At 43.2% G+C, this 22,828-nt stretch overlaps 1 protein-coding gene and 1 long non-coding RNA gene across 5 annotated transcripts; one reads left to right on the top strand and one right to left on the bottom strand.

The window, feature by feature from the left end:
* Positions 1-109: 109 nt before the first annotated feature.
* LOC140702305 (uncharacterized) lies at positions 110-19,621 on the top strand. Its single transcript, XR_012081426.2, has 2 exons — positions 110-304; positions 18,251-19,621. It is a non-coding gene; the product is annotated as an uncharacterized LOC140702305 (long non-coding RNA).
* Positions 6,755-22,828, bottom strand: PHF6 (PHD finger protein 6). 4 transcript variants are annotated; one of them, XM_020810321.3, is made up of 11 exons: positions 22,634-22,828; positions 14,351-14,624; positions 13,597-13,698; positions 12,408-12,541; positions 12,163-12,206; positions 10,821-10,978; positions 10,551-10,694; positions 9,871-9,975; positions 9,196-9,329; positions 8,760-8,895; positions 6,755-8,429 (listed from the first exon to the last, which is right to left on the bottom strand). In XM_020810321.3, the coding sequence occupies exons 2-10, from the start codon at positions 14,486-14,488 to the stop codon at positions 8,760-8,762; spliced, it is 1,095 nt and encodes a 364-aa protein (XP_020665980.3). In that variant the 5' UTR covers positions 14,489-14,624; positions 22,634-22,828; the 3' UTR covers positions 6,755-8,429. The 4 variants fall into 4 exon arrangements, with proteins under 4 accessions (XP_020665980.3, XP_020665976.3, XP_078236839.1 ...); XM_020810317.3 differs by having other exon boundaries at positions 10,821-10,981; positions 22,634-22,821; XM_078380713.1 differs by lacking the exon at positions 22,634-22,828 and adding an exon at positions 18,896-19,257.

A 22,828-nucleotide genomic window follows, 5' to 3' on the forward strand; every position in this document is an offset into this window, starting at 1 on the left:
GATGATGAAAGTGTGCCATCAAGTCAATTCTAACTTATGGTGACCCTTTTTCAGGGTTTTCCAGACTGAAAATACTCAGAAGTGGTTTCCCATTCTCTTCTCCTTCCAGGGTTGCCCTGGGACTGTGCAGCTTGCCCAAGGCTACACAGGCCGGCTCTTCTCCCAGGAGGCCCAGTGGGGCATTGAACACCCAACGAGATACTGTACCTAAACCCTGATTACTGACCGTGTTGACTAAGATTGATGGAACATGGAATCCAAAGACATCTGGATGGGCCACTTGTGCCTGAGCTCTGCTTTACAGGTACCCAACCATTCATAGAACATTTGAAGTCATTTCCAAAGAGTTAGTGTGTGAGTCTCCTACAGGAAAAAAAGAACAGCAACACCCAATGTCATGCAGAGTTTTAAAGTCTAACACAAATGATGGCACAGGTTTTCCAGCCTCAGTTTCCGGTACCTTCAAGTGATGCCTCCTCCCCTAATCCCAGGGAGCTTCCATAAATTGAACCAAACTGCTAGACTAGATGAACTTGTGGTCAAACTCAGCAGATGGAAAATTCCCATGTCAATATTTGCCCTTCGCACCCACCATGATCCAAGTGGAGGAAATGGGTAATTAGAAGAGATCAGAACAATTATCCTTTTCAAGTGTTAGTGGTGGGCAATTTATTTTTCCGCCATAGTGCTGTATTGTACGCCCAGTGAGAACAGTGTGTAGCAATATGTTATTTTTAAAGGGAGAAACTACGTCTATTCATAAAAGCTTCATCTGGGTGCCAACACAGTCTCCTACAGCTTTAGTTCCATGGAAACTGGTGACACGAGTCGTACATGATTTTGCAGTTCTCTTTGTATGCACTCAGTTGGACATACTTTGGCAAAATAAATGCAGATTGTAAAACCCTCTAGGCAGGAACTCCGTGTAATTTCTGTCCTCTGTCGAGGCGATCAGATAAAGTTATGCTAAAATTACAAGAAGTGTTTCCTGCTCGAGGGGTTGCAGTGTTGGTAGCCAGATTCATGGTGGTTAGTATAATGTGGGCAGCCCTGACTTTGTTCTGTGCCACACGAGACTTTTTGAATGATTTCCCTCAGATTATTTTGTTGGGATTGGGATTGAGATGCAGAGAGCCCGTGGTGCTCTGTCATTGGCACCATCTGCCAGTTGTTTCTGGGCTCCATCATTCAAAGGGTTAGTTTCAACTTTGAAACTGCAGCCCAAGCCAAGGGGCTGGCGGCTCATAATAGTCTTCCTGACAGTACAGATTGCAGCACTCATTCTGGTTCAGTTTGGAAGCTTTCACATTCAACCTAAATGACTTTTTCACTCCATTACTTCAATAACTCTCAAACTATCTGTACTTAATTGCTACGTGTAGGTTTTGTTCAACCCCTGAAAAAGGCTGCAAGAGATTAACAGGCTGAAACAGGTAGAACATTTTAAGAAATAAACATTTTACAGCATGTTAAGTGTCTCTCCTATATGTGGGTTTTGTTTGGATGATATCCATTTCTTGGTCTTTTGATCAGGGTAATTAGTGTTCCATCTCTTGAGAGGGAACTTTCAGCTTCCAGTAGGCAGCCAAAATAGTATTATTTATTTATACAACTGTTAGTCTTTAAAGTTTATTTTAACAATTGGTGTTAGTTGCTGTCATTTTAAAAAAAATATTTGAGATCTGTTTTATTTTATTTTGCTTTGGGAGTCTTGGTGAGCAGGAAAACAATTAACAGATACTTTGAATTACCCCACTGGGGTGTTAAGACTATCAGGTGAGGCCTTTCTTGCAGTCCTGCCACCTTCACAGGTATGTTTGTTAAGGACACGGGAGAGGACCTTCTCTGTTGCTTCTCCCAGACTGTGGAACTCCCTCCCACAAGAGTCCACCCTGGCCCCATCTTTGCTGTCCTTCTGCAAGCAAGTAAAAAACTTCAGGGAAGCTTTCCCTGAGTGACTGCCTGCCTGAATGCAGTCATTCAATTGGATGGTTGTGCATTACTGCTTTGAATGTTTTTTGTGTGTGTTGCTTTGTTTAATGTCTTTTAGTGTGGTATGTATTGGTTTGATCCTTTTTAGTATTTGTATACTTACTGTTTTTAGTATTGTCTTTAAATGATTTGTGCTGCCTTGGGTCCCATTTAAGGAGAAAACTGGAGTAAACGTATAATTAATTGAAGTGACCTCTTCCACAGGGTTAAAAAGTCTCATTATCTATGGAATTCCATTTATAATAAATAATGGCAGGGAGCACAGTTCACTAGGGGTGTATTTCCATATCAAGTTAACTGATCTGCAACACTCCTTATAACAATAAAGGGAAACTTCAGCTCTTCAGAATTCTTTCCTACAAAATGCATTAGCTGCCTCTAGTAAGGCCAGCAGTGAGGGAGCTGTAAGAGGGGTAATCAAAAATATCTAGAGGGCCAAAAGATCCTCACCCCGTTTCAAACTCTTTTCCCCCGATCAAAAGATCCATGGTCAAAATTCTAGCAGATTCTAGCCTGAAATGTTCCAGACAAATAAGAAGAGCAGTTCTTTTGAACTTGCCCCCTCTAATCATTACAGGATGGAAAATTACTGCAGGTTCAAATTAGACTAGTAAGAGAGTTTCCTACTGAAATTACATGCATAACATCATCCTATTTTTAACTGAATCTACAAGAAACTCTTTCCACAATGGTCAGCTCCTTTTGTGCATGAATACAACTTAAAACAGGAAGTTAAATTAAAAGGAAGGCTTGAACTGCTGTAACATTCACAGGAATTGGTAAGTTCCACTCTTTGTGGAGCTTTGATTGAATGTTTTCTGACACACATTCACACTGACATCACCATGAACGGGTGAATACTGTGAATTTAATTAACCTTAAGTTATTTAAAAGAGATTCCTAACAAATTACATTTGGGAGATCGGTATGCAAGGACACTAATGCTAACAAAGAATGCACACAAAATGTACTTCATGCTCCATGTATCAGTGTGTTCACCCTCTTGATAACAGTCCTTGTTACTGATATGTCAGTATTACAGAAGTCAAGAGCAATGGAAGCTGGCATAACCTTCGGGATTCTCAGCTGCATGTCAACTTGACATTAAGGTTTTATTTTCTTCTCAACCCTAAGAACAAAAACAAACAAACAAAACAAAACCCACAAGCAAGGTGATAACAGTTGTGTTTGAACTGGTGTCTTACTTTTATCTCCACCCCCCGCCACTCCAAACCCAAATACACTATTCCCATATAGACTTGACATTACATATTCTGGGCCGTGGTGGTGAGGTCCACACTAGGACCATTTTCAGGGCAAGGCAGAACCAGCATTCTTAGGATAAGACTAGTCAAGACAAGCATCTCCCTATATACGGCATTGTGCTCAGGCGTCAAAGACGTGCCTTGGCAATATTGACGGTGCTTTGGAAACAATTTGTAAGGTGGCAGAAAGCTTGCAAGTGAAAAAGTTCTGAAGAGTTACAGTGCTGGCAAGTCATTTTGTAGCTGGGAGTGTTTGGGCAGGTTTTGATGGGTAAGATGATGATGGAATCGCGCTCTCCAACGAGAAAATAAGTATTTTTATAGTTCAGGCCAGGCTGTGGGTCAGGCGTGCTTGGCAACGACAGAAGACAGGACAATATAGGTACAGTAGCTTCTCCCATATTCCAGAATTCCTTCTCCTGAGGCATGCCAGGTTGCTTGCACCTTTCATATCCTCTTGTTATCCCCAGGTGGTGTTTTTCAGGTGGATCTACGATCCTTAAATGGATTTGTTCAGTTGCAGAAATAGGATACTGTTTATTTACTAATACATTTGTGACCAGATTCTGTCATTTTATTATAATTATGTTTCACTTTGAGCTGTCTTGAAAACCATTTGCGATGGGAAAATAAGTTTACTGTACTAATAAATGAATCAACAAAGGGGGAATCTTCTAGTTTTGTTGGAGTAGCCAGTTTGGGATCTCTGAACTATGTCTGAGTTGTCTAACATAAGACACAACACAACTGCAAATACTCCTGACAATATTCATTTGCAAAACAGAGATGGGTTAAATGATCTAGATTGGTCTCTGTGGAGGATTCATTAAGGATGGTTTCTCAAAAGCAACCACCCACCCTTCACCCAGTAGGAAGAACCATCAGGCAGAGATTGTGTGACATTAAGTTACTTTTGTGGGTTACAGTTGCTGGAATCTTCAGACTAGTAAAGCTGTTATTCATGCTAACTGCAGGGCAGGGGAGGTTCTTGGAATTTACTGCCAGAGAAAGTAACTTCTCCATACTCTGCAGGCATTTGGCTATTTCCTATGCCTTGCCCGCCCATTATTTTTACCTGTTCATGCCTTCACCCTCCTCATTTGAGCCTCACAATAGAACCATCCGGTGGGGTGCGTAGAATGGGTTGAGAATAGTGCAGCTGGCTTGATACTACCCACCGAGTGTCAAGGCCAAGTGGGAAATTAGATCCCTGGCCAGCTACACTATCGTCCAATACAACGGCTATGGTACACATCATTCCCACGTCTGTGTTTCTCTCCGATTGGAAACCTGTTTAAATGTTTGTAAAGGGCCTTCTCCGGAATTCAGTACACTAGATACTGATTTATTGAAGCATTTATTCCAAGCATGATATTTTTGGGTGCCATGGAAGAGCACAGTTTAAGATCAACACTCTGAAATCATTTCTTTCAGACACTTATTTAAGCTTGTGAATCATTTATGAATGAATCACCACAATTGTTCTAACTATGACACACACACCCAGAAACTGCCAAGCAGGACAAGTTATTCAGAACATACTGCTTTCTTGGCCCAATTCAAAGCACCACTTATGTGTTTCAGAGGCGTTAAAGGACCTGTGCCGAGAGTACTAGAAACCCCCCTCCCATTTTTCATTATCTAATGACAGTTATTCCGTTCAGAATCTTATCTTTAGTAAATGCTAGACTGACATCTACAGCAGCCATGGCTTCCTCTATTGTTTCAGCCGTCTCAAGCTCTGAACTCCTTACTGTGGCCAATGTGGCTCTAATGTTTCCCTCTATGGTACACAAGCCCTCTTTGACTTTTAATGTCAGGCAGGTATGGAGAAAATGAGACCTGTCGGATGCTGCCCGATTGCAAAACCACCCGTTGCCTAACTCTCTTGCTAGACGATCATTTCTGGGGGTCTTATTTTAATATTTTATATAACACTTTCTGTGATTCAATGATACACAGAAAATGCACTGAATCGCCCTCCCCCAATGCATATAAGGCTGTGTTACGAACAACATTAACAAAATGAAGACTTCCGTCAATTCTTCCTCTCCCTACAACTTGCAGGGATTTATTCGGCTGTGGTCATGAATGCTGTTTTAGCAACAAAAGCTATTTTTATGGAGGGAGGAAGAATCAGGTACCTGAAGAATAGCAACAGAAAACTGTAACCAAGAAGCAAAGTGAAGACAAGGCCACAGGAAAACAGCAAAGCAGTTAACACACACTTTCAAAATTGCTTCTTTGGGAACAGCAAACAATACGCCATTCAAAACAACGTCTCCATATTAATGGCATGGTCATGACTAGCCTTTGAGTGGCTGCGTGTGAACATTTCTCTCTCCCCTGTGGAGCCAGCTGAAACCAGCAAGGTAATTCATGAGAATGTCGCTCACAGCAAAATATTTTTTCCAAGATCAAATGAAACACTGTAAGAAGTATTTTCATTCGCCTGTCGTACAGTGCCACAAGACATTTACTTACTATTCGAGTAGCCAGCAGTGATAGAGAAGACCAAGTCCCTTTCACTATTACGTTCAGCAGTGCAATAACAGAACGAGTGGACTGGCAGATGCTCTCCTCATGGAGACATTTCTTTACCTCTGTAGACGGAACTACTCTCTCTTAGGAAGAAGGGTCTAGAAACTGAACACTATCAGCGTCTCACAGGCACCAGAAGATTCACACAACAGATCAAAAGAATGGCCTCTTCTCTGAGTGGGCATCATGGCACTCAGCCAGCACAAGGGACTGCTCTGATGTAGCTCCTTCTGTCCCTTTCTCTTTGCACGTAGCCCTCAAGAACGCTGTTGGACGGCAACTGCCCGCCTAGTGAATCTTCAGGGACGAGAGGAACCATAGTCCAAATACATCAGGAGAGCTGTCTAGTCCCACCCCCGCTGTATAAGCAACAGTACTGGATTGTACCACCACCTATTGGAAGGCAGAAAGAACCATTCTCCTGCTGCCCATGTATGCCTGGCTATCTGGTCCCTTTGTGTGGATTTTCAATGGAGAGCTCACTGCCTGGAAAACAGAGTTTAGTGTTATGTTTACAGAACTGACTTGATGGCACATGGTTATTATTATTATTATAAATAATCACAAGGCCCCACTAAGAGTGTCCTTATCCCCCCTCAATCAGGCAAGTCTGAAGAACCTCCAACCTCCTTCACTGACTTTTGCCTTTCCTACTGGCTATAACCAAGGCTGGCACCATGATGCCAAGGATGTATCGGTGACACATTCCTGCTGGCTCTGTGATTTAGTGTCTGCAAAAGACCTTGTTCTAGGGAGGTGGTCTCTTATCTTGGTTGCAGTTAAGCCATTTTTAAAAATCATTTGGGACAGTGTTGGTATCTGTGCAGATTATTCTGAACTTGCTGGACCCCTTCAGAGTAGTTTCCAACAGAAATAAAGGAACCCACCCTGATACAACCCATCATTTCATATCCTGAAGCAGCTGTAGGAAATCAAAAGAAGAGAGGACCACTTGCGCCTGGTAAAACTCTATTTCAGTACAAGTTGCACCTTTAATCTTGAAAGTTACAATACAAAATAAAAAAAAGGTCAATAGCGTAAGAGCAGTTAACAGATTTATTTTTTATACACAACTTTTCTACTAAAACTGCATTCTTCTGGGAAATTTTCAAACCCAAATGGATTGAATTCCAACTTGAAAGTCTTTGAAGTTCTTATACACAATAGTTGAGTCCCTCGAGACAATGAAATACATTAAAAAAAGAGACAATAAAAGATTTAAAATTAAAAAAAGGAAATTAAACAAGGCTTCAGAAACAGATCATATAATGAAAAGATGTTTGTACTTGAGTTGTTGCAGTTTTTCATCCAATTCTCATCACAATTCCATTTGCTGCTTGGCCTCAAATTCAAGGGATAAGAATAATGTCTAGAGTAAATTTCTTAGCTGCTAACAAGTATAACTTCCTCACTGTGCTTAAAATAGGTTTAACTAAACCAATAAAAGATACTACTAAAGGTAACCAGAATTCTATGCCGGAATACCTGGAATATTAAGACTTGGCATAATTTCAAGGTAGTTAGGCTCCAGTAGAGCATTGGGTAGATTTAACAGCATTTGATTTGCTGATTTGCCAGAAAACCTTAATCAGATACTAGAACATTCCCATATAGTGGTCACAAGACCCAAAATAAATACTGACCTTTTAAAAAAATGAACAAAAAAACCTGGAGTCATGTTGGACAAAACATGATGTGTTCCACGCAGCACAGAGCACTTGAGGTACAATGTCCAAAAGAGGTGGCTAAATTCCCTAGCAAAAGAATCATTTTGAAATCTGAAGTGGTGATGGTGGTGGAAGTCTTGCAGCTTCCAGAAATGAGCACTCGTCCGTTGTAATTAGCCACAGATGGTTTGTGAAGCCAGGAGGAGAGAATAAGAGATGGATGCGCCCAGGGTGTGTGTACGTGCGTGTACGAAGAGAATGAACTACAGCCTTTTGGCATGTAGTACCAAAGCTTACAGCTTATAGGTGATGGCAACTTGAAGTCTCCAGAGAGGGATGCTAGGCAGTAGAAACCATCATTGCGGAAATAATCTAAGTCAGACATCCTTCTGGAGTGTAGAATCCTCTCTCTCTCTCTTTTCTTCCTACAGTTTGCTTTAACAGCTTCCCTGTTGGTTTGCCTCCATCCTTTGTACACGAAGGTAAAAGCCAAATGCCTCACTTGCAGCTTGGCTCTCACCACATTCGCGTATCCACTTGGCAAGTTAAGTTTCAGAACATATCATGGCCGACAAATCCACTGAACATATTCCAATCTTAAGAGATTTCATTCGGTCCAGAATAAAAACAGCTTTTGCTGTCCCAACGCCTGCCCCAGTTTTGACACTTTTCATGTCACCTCTCATTTATATAGAGTTTTGGGGTGTGTAGTTGTTTTTCCTCCAGACACTGCAGACTAACTACACAGAATATCAACATGTAAAAAAAACCCCCACCTCTGCTGCTCATTGAAGGCTCACACATTTGAATGTTTCGGGCAGTTGAATGTCATTTCTAACAGTCAGGCAGTTAAAAAGAAAAGCTACTAACCCTCTTCTGACTTTATAAAGCATTGAAAAAGAAAGTCAAAGGTTAGTAGTTATGAATGTCTTATTCATTCCCAGCTTAATTCTGTTACTTGAACCTGTACAAAACATGATTGGGGAGGGAAAAGGAAAGGAGTTTTTTTTTAAAAGAAGTTGAGAATAAAAGAGGAAAGCATATTACCAAATTGAACATGACAGCTATGTTTATTGGCAGGAATGCAGCATCTTCTTTGAAGTTAGCTGAATTTGAGAAACACTCCCACTTGTGGTGCAACAGGGCTCCAGTTAAAAAAGAAAATAAAAATAAACAAAAACAAAACACCACTTAATTGGCATATGCTCGGTTTAAAATGTCTGACCACTAACACAACTACATCGATTTTACACTGATGTCCTGGGAGAAGGGCCGCAGATGAAAACTTCCATACCTAGTTTCCATTGAGCTGCTGCTGCTGCTGAGGCGCTCCAGGATGGTTGACCACCGACTTCTCTCGGCTTCTGCTTTCTCGCTCTTCGTCCTCTTCATCTCGTTCGTCGTTCCCACTATGGTTTTTACAGTAAAGCCTGAATACAAGGCAATTGCACAAAGGAAAAGAAACTCAAATGAAAAGCAATTCTGTTACATCCCCTTCACTCCATCCGGTAACTCCTTCTGTGTGAAACTCTTGAAGTTGCTTGAATGACGGTGTTTTATGTACTGCTCTCAACTGTCCTGGAAATCTTTAATGAACTGGAGAGCACAGGGGTTGGCTACCTATAGATGAATTTAGCTCCTGTTCAAATTTTCAGGATGCTGTGCAATCAAGAAAGTTCCCACAGGCCATCAACATCCCTCTGATAAAAGAAAAGAGAAGGGATACTTACTTGTAAATTCCTCGTGACATATTCTCAATGTATTTTGCTTTGTCTTCTACTCCACAGTGGTAATGATAGGTCTTGATGCAAGCTTTAATTTCACATCCAATAGTAGCTCCCGACTGACTACAAAGTGTACACTTCTGTTAAAAGGAGGAGCAGGAGTGGGGAAGGACAGAAAGAAAATGTCAGTGAGGAGAAATTGGGTGTTATTCCACTGCTTCCCATTTCACATTCAGTTCCATACACCAAAATACAGCCCTTCCGGTAAACTTTTCCCACAGAATGCAGTTTGCCGTGTGACAACTGAGTTATTGCAATGGATGATTTTGGACTGTGCACACCATTTTGTACGTTCATTGAGTATATCAATGAATTCTTATAAAACAACTGTTCCCAAGATTTCCTTGGCTAAAACACCATTACAGAAAGAAATAACTGGCTACTCAGGGAACAAAGCTCCAAGCTTTATGTTTTGGCTAGAGGGTAGGATTTCGCTCCAGGAACCCGGGGACTAATCACTGCTTAAGCTGTAAAAAAAATACTAGGTCACTTTGGTCAGTCCTTATCTCAACTTAGTGGCTGCTGTGAGGAGCCAAAGAGTAAGGAACCACGTGCAGCTGTCAGATCTTTGGGGGGAAAGTCGGCATGAAAACCAGAACGGTTGACACCAGAAGGCCTTACCATTCTCTTCCCCCGTTTGATTTCTTGGAGAACAGTCTTAATATCAAAGTCCCCAAACTCCGCCCTTGACGTTGTGGTCAGCTGTACAGTACCAGAAGAGAACAACTAGAAAGAAAAGAGATGCAGAATGTGAGGAACATGGGTAACTCTGGCCCTGTAGGTTTCTGAAGGGGGACGTGTGATAAACAGTACTCTGAAATGGGATGACTAAGAGCCGGGAAGCTTGTGCCCAGGGCTCAACTCAGGTGACTTTAAAGGAAGAACAGATCTAGGGAGGCTTGTCAATGAGACTGACTCTTGCCCTCGTGGCGTGCGTCTGAGGATCCCTGGAGCCACCATGAAAAGGCTACGGCCATCCTGGTCTCACCTAGCAAGACTCTTCTTATATTCTTAAATCAGGTTCTAGCTTGGAAGACTCCAAGTGGATGCTTTTGCTTCTCCTCCCCCACACCACCCCCACCCACAGGAAATTGGATGGCAGCCCAGTGAGCTACGTAAGACCCGAGTGGGTGGGTGTGGTAGACAGCTCCTGTACATGTTGTCCCTTTGAGAAAGAAAAAATCCTTTTTTTCACAGTGCTCATATCTGCAGAGAGCAGTGAAGGAAGACACGACTTGTGCTCATTTACTGAAAGCGTAGGCAGGACCAGGGGAGCGAGAGGGCAAAGCAGTCTTTCTCACCATACACTTGTAATGTGCAGCCGCCTTTTTGGCATTGAATATATGAAGCTTCCCTCTAGCTTCATTTTCTTCTTCACCTGCATGACAGAATCCACATTTAGGTTTTGTATCATTGGGACTGCTTCTGTGGGGTGATCGGTCTCTCTGAAAGAAAAAGACTCTTCTAAAATAATATGCCAGAAAAAACAAATATCAGAAGGCAGGCTAAGCATATTTGCCTGAAAACAGAGGCTTTTTGGTACATCTTTTAAACACACACACACTGCTTACATAAGAACTACTTTCTACATCATCGGTGCCATGTGAAGAGGTGGACCGCGCATCTTCCGGCTGCCCTTTGAGAGTCATTTTTCTGGGCCTTCCTTTACGCCCCCTCTTTTTCGGAGGAGATGGCTCCAGTTCTTGTTCATTTAGACCTTCTTCTAAATCTGCTGAAAGCAAAACAACAGGTGCAGATTTTCAGAGAGCTAGCCATGTGTCTGTTTCACTATATGTAACAAAAAAGGGTACCTTTAAGACTAGCAGATTTATGTCCGTTTGACGTTTTGTGGATGACGGTCTACTTTTTAGTCACATGAAATGCAACCTTTAGGCCACAGAATTACATCTATACATGTGAACTCATTGATTCAGCACTTTAAAGACTAAAGGTTAAACATTGTGGATTAGCTGATTACATGCATATCCTGACAGCAGGAGTAATCAACATTTTGCAGAGTCATTACAGTGGTGCCTCGCTTAACGACATTAATTTGTTCCAGCGAAATCGCTGTAGAGCAAAAATGTCGTAAAGCAAAATTAAAAAAACCATTGAAACGCATTAAAACCCAGTTAATGTGTTCCAATGGGCTAAAAACTCACCGTCCAGCGAACATCATACAGCGGCCATTTTCGGTGCCTATGTAGCGAGGAATCCATCCTTAAGCACAGCGGGGAGCCATTTTGAGCACCCGGCGGCCATTTTGAAAACCCAACGATCAGCTGTTTTGATCGTCGTAATGTGAAAAATCGGTTCCTGAAGCAGGGAACCAATCTTCACAAAGTGAAAAAAACCCATTTAGACCATCGTTTTGCGATTACAAAAACATCGTTGTGAAGCGGATTCGTCGTAATGCGGGGTAATCATTGAGCAGGGCACGACTGTACTAGCATTAATGATGGAATGAATTGTCATCTTCTGCATCCTAGTTCACTCTGTTCCTACCCCTGTAACTATGTACACTGTATATAAACCTGTGGCCTAACATTTTAGCATATCTGTCTGATGAAATGTGTGAAAACCAGCAGCCACTGATCAGAGCTATATTGTGCTTCAGCATTCCAGGACAGTGGGCCTCTAGATTGCAGCTACTGGGGGGAGGGTTAAGCGGGAGGGCATGGCTACTGCCTTCAGGACCAGATTTGGGGGCTGCCCAATGCAATCCATTTGGCTCCTATGGGACAGACAAGCTTTTTGGCTCAGTCCAAAAAGGACTCTTCTGATTTCCCCAGGCTTGTGAACAAGGAAATTCAAAGTTAAAAACATTATTCTGTGTCCTTTTCCTTAGCATGCAACACAAAAACGTTTGATGCAAAGCCATTTAAAACAGAAGATTTGTTTAAATCTTTTTACCTTCTGAGTTGTGAGGCGCCTTCTTGTGTTTTCGACATAATATCCTAGAAGCAGAACATTGGAGAGAACAAAATCACCCTTGACACCAAGGTTTAAAACCCGTTTATAAATTATTCTAGTGCATCAGCCACAGTTTAAGATGATGGCTGTCACAGTAAAGAAAACCTAACAATCAAAACCTCTGTTTCAGCACATCAAATCCTTTCCGTGTAATTTAATAAACAAGCCAAACAAATAGTAGTTACATGTAAATGCCTTGAGACGGTTTCTCTCGGATCTGAGCTTTGTCATGCAATGCACAGTAATAGTGATACGTCTTGTGGCAGGTTTTCACATCGCAACCAATGGTGGCCCCTGGACAGTGGCATAAGGAGCACTTCTGAAAGGGGGGAAAAAGGACATACTATTAGGAGTTTTTGCGTCATTAACAAAGATTAAAACATACAAGAGATAACCACTTGAAGGAAAGGTAACCTATTAGATCTACCTTACAGTGCACTTTCCTTTTTTTCTGATTAAATATGAGAATAGGAAATCAACAAGTTGCATCAAATCAATAGCAAGGAGGGAAGAACATGCAGCCCAAGAGAACAGACTACAGGGCACAGCTCATATTTCACCCAATATTTCAAACAGGTAGCTTGATTTACTGCCCAGGTTCACTTCCCTTGTGTCTAAATCTGTCATGGCAAGGAAAGATGGACTTGTAGAGGCCCCCACATTTGGCCAGGGGCATCCCCACTTCAAAGACTCTCAATTAGAAGGGCTCAGAAAGATTTCAGCCTATCTTTCTCTAGGCAATCGTGAGTCAAAGGAAACCATGCTGCCAGGCTGGGCTGATAAGACGGTATGAAAACGGCTTTCTACGTTCAAAGTGGACATGCCCATTATTCACTGAAGCACCACTGAAATCAGCACAGATCTTAATAAAACAGATCTAAGTATCTAAGTACTGGAAAATCAATCCATGCTTTTCAGCATAATCCAAATGCCTGAGGCAACACAGTCATGTACAGAACTTCTATTTTAAGAAGCTTCCAAAATTCACGAGGTTTGATCACTGTCACTGGAGAAAGCTCTAGAGCTATGACCCAGCATGAAAGGGGCCTAAGAGGGACTATACCTTTTTCTTCCATAGCACTCATCATCTCTATTTATTTATTTGCTCTGTGCTTCAATGATAAAGGAAGACAAAAGGTCTCAAAGAAACATGATGGTTAATTGAAAGTACCTTAGATCTTCCTATGATATAAATATTAGTTTTTAAAACGAGACACAGTGACAACTATTTCAGTACAATCCACAAGCAGGACTGAGCATATACAGGATCATGCCAGGAATATATGAGAGAGGAGGTTGACCTCCAATACACCAATTAAATTTAATTTGCAATAGATTCAGCCATTCCATTTCTGTGAGTTAGAAATGACTTACCAGCTTGGTACCTCTTTTTATTTCCTTCTGCACATCTTCGATGGAAAAGCCCCCAAGGCTCTCATTATCAGAGTGCGACGATACCAAGGCAGACGAAAAAAGCTGGACACACACAAAAATTGCACTTTGTGACTTTAGAGTTTGCTAAAATAAGGCCTGAGGATAACAGAATCTAAATTTTTGTATCGGAGAGTATGTTCTTACTGTGAATTGCTAACTGAAATGATAAGCAAAAGAAATAGTTATGCAGCTCCTTAAAAGTCTGGGATGTAAGTTTTTATGGACTAGACTCCATCTCTAACACAAAACTCTAGTCCTGAAAACTGATGCTATGATGCATTTTAGTCATTCAGGTACCACAATACCACCACCACCTTTTTTTTTTTTTTGCTTCAACAAATGAACCGAGCCATGCCTCTGAATGAATGTGCATTTTCCATGGAGCATTTTAAAGTGCTCAATACACTACCCCCTTCCTAGAACTCACTCAGAAACCAGACCTGTGAGTCTGATGGGATTTACTTCCAAGCCTTTCTACACAGGGTGAACCCTGACAAAATAAAATGCAGGATAAAACGACCACGGGGCCAGCTGAAGATAAAAGGGTCTGGCTGCAGAGGTGGAGTGGGGTGTGTGTGATAGCCCAGCCTGCACATATCAGTTCTTCCTCACCAATACCCTCTTTCATTTGGGCACTTGAATTCCACTCCAAGGAAGTGCTCCGTTCATCTCCCGCCCCCTTTGGTACTCTTACCATACATTTATGATGTGCTGCCACCTTCTGGTTTTCTGAGAGCAGGAGCTGCCCACATTCGTTATCTCGGTTGGACCTGCAGAAGCCGCACTTGCGCTGCCTCCCGGGCCCCTTTTTCTGTCCAACGGATGCCGACATGATTTTTGAAAAGACTGCTTAATTAATAACCCCTTTAGTCCTTGTCAGCACTGCAAAGTACAAATAGCGTTTTTGACTTTCTCCACTTCAGCCGCTATTTCACATCCCTTATCGGGATGACTTCAAGATCAGGTACCTACAGAGAGAAGGCAGGACGTCTGTGAGGATATTGCTCAGAGAGGAGGAACTAGCTCTCCAATAAAGGTGCAATGCTTCCACAAAGGTTTGCAGAACTATCCCACACCCTGAAAAAAAGAAAAAGAAAAACCCCTTATGAAAAAACCTAAAGGACCCCCAAAACCAAACCTCAATGACAAACTCAGTGGCTATTGCATGCGGACTGGCTGTGCGGTGGAGAAATGAAAATTGAACAAAGACTCCTGGAAAGAGATATGGTTGGCTGGCACTTTCAAGAGGAACACTATATGCCGCGACATTTTGTTGCAGAAGCCACTTGTAAACAGATTCAGGATTAAAGGGTACCTGGCCGCTGATGACTTAAATTTACCTACCTATGGAATATCCCCATAACACCAAATTATAAGCAAATATTAATCTAACAGGACCAAACAGGGCAGTCTGGGATCTAATAGGTCTCCCATTCCTATAAGGAACCCAGCAGAAGCCTGCAGGTCACCACGAAACCGATTGGTGCCCTCCCTTGCATGAGACACAGGGCAGCATCATGACCTGCCCAGCTTTTCTGCCTATGCTGAATGAATAACAGGAGTTTGGGCCAGCAGGCAGCATTAACTACACAAGCAATACTGGGAATGCAACCCAATGTCACCACACCAGGCAATGTTGGGCAGGTGAGGTGTAGGGAATCAGGCTGGGTACCGCATCTGCGATCAGGTGAAAAACGCAGCAGGTCAACTGTCCTAGCAGCTGCATTATGAAGCTGATCTCAGAGGTTTTTTGGACTACAGCTACTCATATGCTGAAGGTGTGGACTGGAAAACTCCGGGAGCTGCGGTCCAAAAAGTAACTTCTCCAGTGTAAAAGAAAGAGGCAGTAAGGGGGAGAGAGAGAGAAGGGAAGAAAGAGCTGCTGGATCAGGCCACTGGGACCAAGGTAAAAGCTACTGTAGCAGGGACTTCTTACTAGACAAGGCTAGAAGACCCACAAGCAAGTTGTCAAGGCCACGATCCTCTCCTCCTCCTGCTGCCCATCATGGGGCAAAATGGAGCCTTCTTGAAGTCATGGCTTAAAGGCTTTGGTACTCCTTCAGGAATTTGTCTAACTTTTACGACAGGCAAAGTTGAAGGTTTTTGTCCAGCCTTTGCCAGTTTCTTTGGATGTCCTGAGTTTAGGGTTATGACAGATGGAGAGCTGCTTTTGCTCCCCAGCTTCTCCACGCACCAGGCATAACCGGAAAACCCTCTACCATGTCCTTCCAACAGCCTCCTCCTGAACGAAAAGCCCCAAATGTTGCAATCCTTCCTTGGAGGAAGATCTGTCTCACCCAATCCCAATGATTTAAATTGCTTTTTTCCCAGCTTCAGCATATGTTCCAAGAAGAGATGATCTCATTTGATGTATGCACACATCCAGAAAAGAAACATCAGTCTCGTGAGTCGGGAGTGGTGGTAGAAAAGGAAATGATGCCTAGGTTTCATCATCCCAATATTGCGTTTTTTTTTTTAATTGTAAGACACCGGGGAGTTCTTTGGACCTGCTGCAAACTATGTCGCCCTTACTACTTTTTTTTTCACATTAATACACATTGTAATTTGTACACACCTACGTTGGTGCAAGAAGTGGAAAATTCAGCTCATAGCAAAAGATCTGGGTCAAGAAAAATATTTTTTTTAAAAAAAATATGTTCACACTTTGGAAATGCAAGCACAGCAAAATGTTAAGATGAGGCAAGAAAGGAAATACTGTAAAATACTTCAGACATTATTATTCCCAAGGCATTTTCAATGGAATTAATTGAACCCGTTTTTATAGTGAAGTTGTTTTACTTGGGTGTTTTTCATGAACCTTCAACAGCCAGTATCCAACGGCTAGCCTCTGTTAGAGAGAAGACCCATGGAATCAAGCACTCAATGCTGTTAACACTTCTGTAAATCCCACTAAATCAACAGGCCTAAAATTGTAGGACTAGCAAGAGAGTGCAGACTGAAGTGCCAAAATCCTAAAGCATCCAGACAATAATAGAAAATATTCTAGTTTAGTACTGAATTTTTTTTCTAATATCACATATATGGCCATTCTTATTTCTGCTACTCTTTATGAGCTCAAGTTGATTCTGCTCCACTCAGCTCTCGCAAACCTTATTTTACAGCACTGGTTCTTAACCTTGGGTTACTCAGGAGTTTTGGACTGCAACTCCCAGAAGCCTTCACCACCAGCTGTCCTGACTGGGGTTTCTGGGAGTTGCAGTTCAAAAGCATCCGAGTAACAAAGGTTAAGAACCACTGTTTTACAGAATAATGTATTAACAGTTTTAAAGGCCTGCGGACAAAATCTGTTTTGTGTATTGTGCCTAGCTATAAAGTGTAAGCACCTGAAATGCATTCAGGAGTCACAAAACGCATGGATGACAAAGATCACAACATTATTGGCCAAAAGCTGGCATTTGTTTGTCATTTTTGTGTGTGTGGTCTAATCAAAATTTCTGCTTATTCTTGCCTTTGGACCGTGTACAAGGACATGGCTTTTCCCCCTTTTGTAGAACATTATATTAGCCACTCATTTGGGGAACCAACGTACATGCCAGAATTCTCCTAAAGTATATCAGCTTACAGTTCATCCATAATGCCAAGTGCCTTTTACATCGTGGGATGGGTGGGGAGAACCTCTCAGGGAATCAAATACCAAGGCATTTTTAGCAATGGAAACATTATTATTGATAAGAACTCCTATGACTAGCATTGGACCGTGCAGTGAACAGGAATCTATTTTGGTACAAAATATTAAGAAATTTGCCTGGCCAACAGCCACAGTTCTTCTCCGGAGTTCAGTGGATCCTGTTTCTTCAGGAGTACCTGCCTCCAATCTCTGGACTAATGGCTCTCTAAAACAATTCCAATTCAGCCATTGAACCTTGTATCAGGCATAGTCCTCATTCTGAATGGCACCTCCCTCAATGGGCCATTATATAAAAGGAAGATTCCTCCTTCATGCTTCCCTGTGGAAGACCAAGTGCTTCCCTTTGGGTTGGGGGAAAGCAGCTGCCATGGGGGGGGGGCAAAACCTGCACTCAGTGGCTGCAAAAGACTTATAAGGGAAAACAAGGCCTTGCAACATGCGCCCCCCAATATCCAACCTATCAGAAGACAACAGGCCTTCTTCCTGAGTATGGTCAACTGCAGACTCTATGTTGGACTATCACATAGTTGGGAAGAGCTCTTGCTCGGTGGCTGCACTCTGCATGCAAAAGGTTCTAGGTTCAAGCCCTGGGCCATTCAGGCAGAACTAAAAAGGCCTCTTGGCCAGGTGCAGTCAGTATACATGTACAACATTAACTTGGAGGCATCCGGGCCAACAGGCAGACCCTGGAACAGCATGCTAATTCTGTCTGCAGAACTTTTACCTTAAGTGGCTCTTCCTAAATGAAGACATCCAAGAAGATATTGTACTATACTGTACCACCTCTGGCCTGATCCGAGACTTTCCGGTCGCACTGCATGTGTTAATGAACTTTTCATATGTTGGAACACCTTGTCCCTGAATTCTGGGAGTTGTACCCCCCAAAAACACCAATTATGACCACTTCTAGTTTCTGTATTTTGTCTTCTTTCCACCTCACTGCAGGCAACCCTACTCGCTCTACACCATGGCAATGGAGGTATCAGGGCCATGCTACTCATCACTACACAATTGTTTAAAAATGCAGCTGGACTTGAGTGATGGTGCTGAAGGCTGCATTCAAGGAGCAAATAGTCTACTGGGTGAGTAAAAGCACACAAAACTAGAAGATTTCCTATAGCTGAGGAAGAGGACAATAATTCACAAAATCTCACACCATAACAAACATGTTAGTCTTTCAGAGGCTGTAAGACTAGCTTTGTTGAAAAAGACTCACATATCTACCTCTCTTTATACCAAAAGAATTTACTATGAGAAGTAAAACAAAAACATTTCAAGAAGTGTCAAATATACACCTTAACTACTAGCTAGTTTAAAAAATTTGTGTTATAAAATCCTAATTTTCCCGTTATATTGTATGCAACATTTTTGTTAAGTCTTAAATAATCAGAAACATTACCTTTTTAAAAGAGGTATCCCTTCACTTCCCCAAGAAACACCCACTGTAGCAACTTAATGGTCACAAAATATAAACAGCCACTGTGAGAGACAGATTATTGCATTTCCAAGAGACTTTATATGAAAACCCAGATCTCAACGTCTTACTGACAGGACTTACACACAAAAGACACGTTAAACACATACACTTACCAGACCAGGATCCTAAATATCACCACTCTGTTTGTAGCAAACAGTTTCCTTACAAGGATTTAATAACCATGAGAACTTCTGCAGAATAAAGCTGGTTAGAGAAAGCCTCGGCGCCTTTGGTAAGAATAGTGGAGTCTTCATTTCTCCCCAGCATGGCATTCTTGGTGCAAACAAAGGTAAAAATGCAACGGTTTCTCACCATGAATGCCCATTGTGTCTTAAGCTCTGCTTGTGGCCTCACTGCACTTTTCTAAAGGGAAGATTCTTAAGCTATTTGGGGGGGGGGGGGGGAGAAGAAGTCTAGCCATCCCTGCACCCCCCCCTCAGCAGCAGACTTCATTCAGCACCGAAGGAGGGAAAGTGGCAGTGATGTCACCCCAGCCAAGGGGAAAGGAGGGAAATTCAAGAGCTTCTTGTCATGCTCCATTTAGTTGCAAGCATCAAGTCCCAGCACGCCAATTTGCCAAGAGGTTTCGGGAAAGGCCATGCATTTTAATGCGTCTCCTCTCTGCACTGCAAACGATTCCAGTTGCAAATGCATTGATTAAAGAATGCTGAAGATATTCCAACTGTGAAGCAGAAAGTTGCAACATGTACAGAGAAATGTTCCTCCGTTCCATAAACCAACAAGGCGTTCTCAGTCAGCAAACTTCTGAAAGTGGTCCCTTTAAACTGGAAATCTCAAATGTAGTCTACAGAAATACAGTATGGGGCAAATTACTGAAAGCAACATGTCTGTTTTTAGTGTATGCTGTCACTTGCATAATTTCACCCTCAAAAATAATGTAACCAAATATTATGGGTTACAATCTGACCAAATGATGAACTCCTTCAAGACCCACTGATTTTTAACAGGAGACTTACACAAATGCTGAATTCAGTAAAAAAATAAGTGTGAATCTAACAGTGCAAATCTATGCATTGCTATTCCAGATTATGCCTGTGTGAAAAAAAGATGAGACTGATATGAAACAGGCCCTTTTATTCTGTTTATTTTAATGCACGTACATTCCAAGATATTGTTAACCCTGGGGGTTAACAATATTAAGAATACAAGATCACTGAGAACACTAATGAAATATCAAGGCCTGATTAATTAAAAACAAGAATATAATTGTAGAATAATTGAGTTGGAAGGGCCCTGTAAGGCCACTGAGTCCAACCCCTCTGCTCAGGGCAGGAATCCCATGAAAAAAGCAACTAGACAAAAGCCACAGTGTTATGACCCCAAAGCCAATGGGAGCAAAAAAGGGCAGTGAAAGCCAGCCTAAAGATACTTATTTGGCAACAATATAGCTGAGATGTGGAGCCACCACAGAGGACACCATGCTGAGATAACAGCCAGTCTTTTGCTGATTGACTAGATAGCAAGGCCCCACATTCTCATCTCATCTCATCTGAGTGCTGGCCCAAGGAACCTAAGGCTTTGAAAGTTAATGCCAAGACCTTAAAACTAGGCTTCACAGGCACAGAAGAATGGACCCAAACTGCCTGAATTTGCTGTGTGGACATAAAACAGAACAATACATTCGAAGGAAAGGTTAGGAACTACTGTAGTTTAGGAGGCAGGAAAGGCAAGCCAGATATGACACAACAGAAGTATGTAAATAATGCAACACGTGGAGAAGAACAGTTTTTCTCCTTCCCTGGTACTAGCAACTGAGATTATCCAATGAAATGGAACAGATGGACAGACAAAAAGAACCGTTTCACACAATGCAATGACTAAACTAACTATATCCTTTGGCTCCATAGGCAGGACAATGGCCATCAACTTAAAATGGCTTTAGAAGGGAATTAGGTACACAGAAAATAAGACTAAGGGTAGCCTCTAGTCATGAAGGTTACACAATTTGTAAAAGAATCCAGAGATCAAATGCCTCAATGTATTAACAGAATACTTTGGGAAGTATTAATAGAAGGCTATTGCCTTCTTCTCTTGCTTTGGGGTTTCCTTCAGGCATTTGGGTGTCTACCTTGCCCTAAATGGGAGGCTGCTTTGTGTACACCTTTGGTCCAATCCAGCAAGACTCTTTTTAAAATTACTGAACATGGGAAACTAGAAATGTTACTGAAGCTATCTTCCCAAGTTCCTTAGCCTACCTGTTTAAAAAAATTAAATGCATTGCCCCTTAACGGTCTGCAACTGGAACCACAAGGGGCTGGGAGTACAGGGCAACTGGAACAGTGCTTCCCAACTTAGGCAACCCAGGTGTTTTTGAACTGCAACTCCCCAAAACCCTGGCCAGCACAGCTAGTGGTGAAAGCTTCTGGAGACTATAGTGTCAAAACGCCTGAGTTACCCAAGGTTTGGAACCACGGATCTAGAGGCACCACTGCTTCATAAGCAGAAACCACTGGCCTAGCTTAGCAGTCGAAAGTCTCCAGATCCTTGCCACCTCGGCTGGCAGGCGGTGCAGACAACCTGAAGCAAGGTTCTCTCAAGGACTGATCTGCAACACAGGGAGAAGACAGGTCGACTTCTAACGTTGTTGCAAGGTAGCAGAATCACCCATTAAGCCTGGGGTCTCCAGATGTTCTTGGACTAAAACTCCCAGAAACCTTCACCACAAGCTGTGCTGGCCAGGATTTCTGGGAGCTGTAGGCCAAGACCATCAATGGATCCAAGGCAAGGAAGCACTGCACTAAGCCCTGGATGTTCACCAACACAGTGTCCTGAGTTGCTCTTATGAACATGTATTTTCAGCCACCTCTATGCAGATTTATGACGACGACACTATAATGCACATTTCTAGGGACAAAGGCTCCCAAGCAGGGTGGATTTTACTTCCAAAGAAGCATGCATAAGACAGTAGATAATTAAAACTAGATTTTTTGCAACGAGGCACGGCATCCGCGGTGTTCTGTGCATCTTTAGGAGGAAATACACCTCCCCAAACTCCATCCAGCTTCCTCTGAACTAACCCTCTGCATCTCTCCCTCTTTCCTCCCCCCCAAAAAACACCATGTTCTATTTAGATGAAACGAAAACGAGTAGGACCCAAGTTTGACCTGCTTGTCATCTTTGGTCTCTCTCTCTCTCTCTCAGACACACACACACACACACCCCTTCAGCATCTCTCTCTTCACCTGGGGGATGATCCAGCTGTGGGCAGCCAGAGGAACCCCCCAGCCCCCCCCTTCGGGAGATGCTTCGAAAAGAGCCACCCACCCACCCAAGGCAAGTCTTTCCAAAGGCCCCTTCGGCGGATCCAGCCCACCCCAGCCCCCCCCCCGACTGACTTCTAGAACCCATATTCGAGAGGCTGCCCGGGCAGGAACGGGGAGGATCATTTTTTGGGGGGGAATGGGGGGGAGAGAGAGAGTTGTGGGGGGCCCTTCTCCCCGTTTTCCTGGGTCAGGAAAGGAGGCAGGAACCCCCCCCCAAATGCCACACACACCCCTCGATGGGAAAAGGGTGTGTGGGGGGGAGAAAGGACCCGATCCCTCCCCACCGGAGGGGACCTTTACGTGAGGGGGGGAAAGGGGGGACCCCCCTCATGGCTTTTGGGGGGCGGGGCGGCGTCCGGGGACCGTTTCCCGGCCTTGCGGGCAGACCTCGCCCTTCTCCCCCCCAAACCCTCCCCGGCTGGGGCCCCCCAAGAGGGGGGAAGAAAGGGGGTCCACTGGGGGGAGCGAGAAAAAGCAGGGAGGGAAAGGAAGGAGGGGTTTCCATGGCAACCACGGGTCCTGCCCGGGGGGGAGGCGGCGGCGGCGGCGGCCGGGCAGCGGACTCACCAAGGCGGCTCCGAGAGAGGAGAGGGCAAGGAAGAGCCCGCGTCGCCGCCGGACCCGCGTCTCTCCTCAAGCTCTCCCTGGCCGGGACCTTCCCTTTCATTCGGAGGGGCAGCAGCAGGAGAGAGAGAGAGACACAGAGAGAGAGAGAGAGAGGACGTTGCGCCCCGGGCCTTGACGTAAGCACGCACGGCGCGC

This window comes from Pogona vitticeps, chromosome 11 (genome assembly GCF_051106095.1).
Source record: "Pogona vitticeps strain Pit_001003342236 chromosome 11, PviZW2.1, whole genome shotgun sequence".
NCBI lineage: Eukaryota > Metazoa > Chordata > Lepidosauria > Squamata > Agamidae > Pogona > Pogona vitticeps.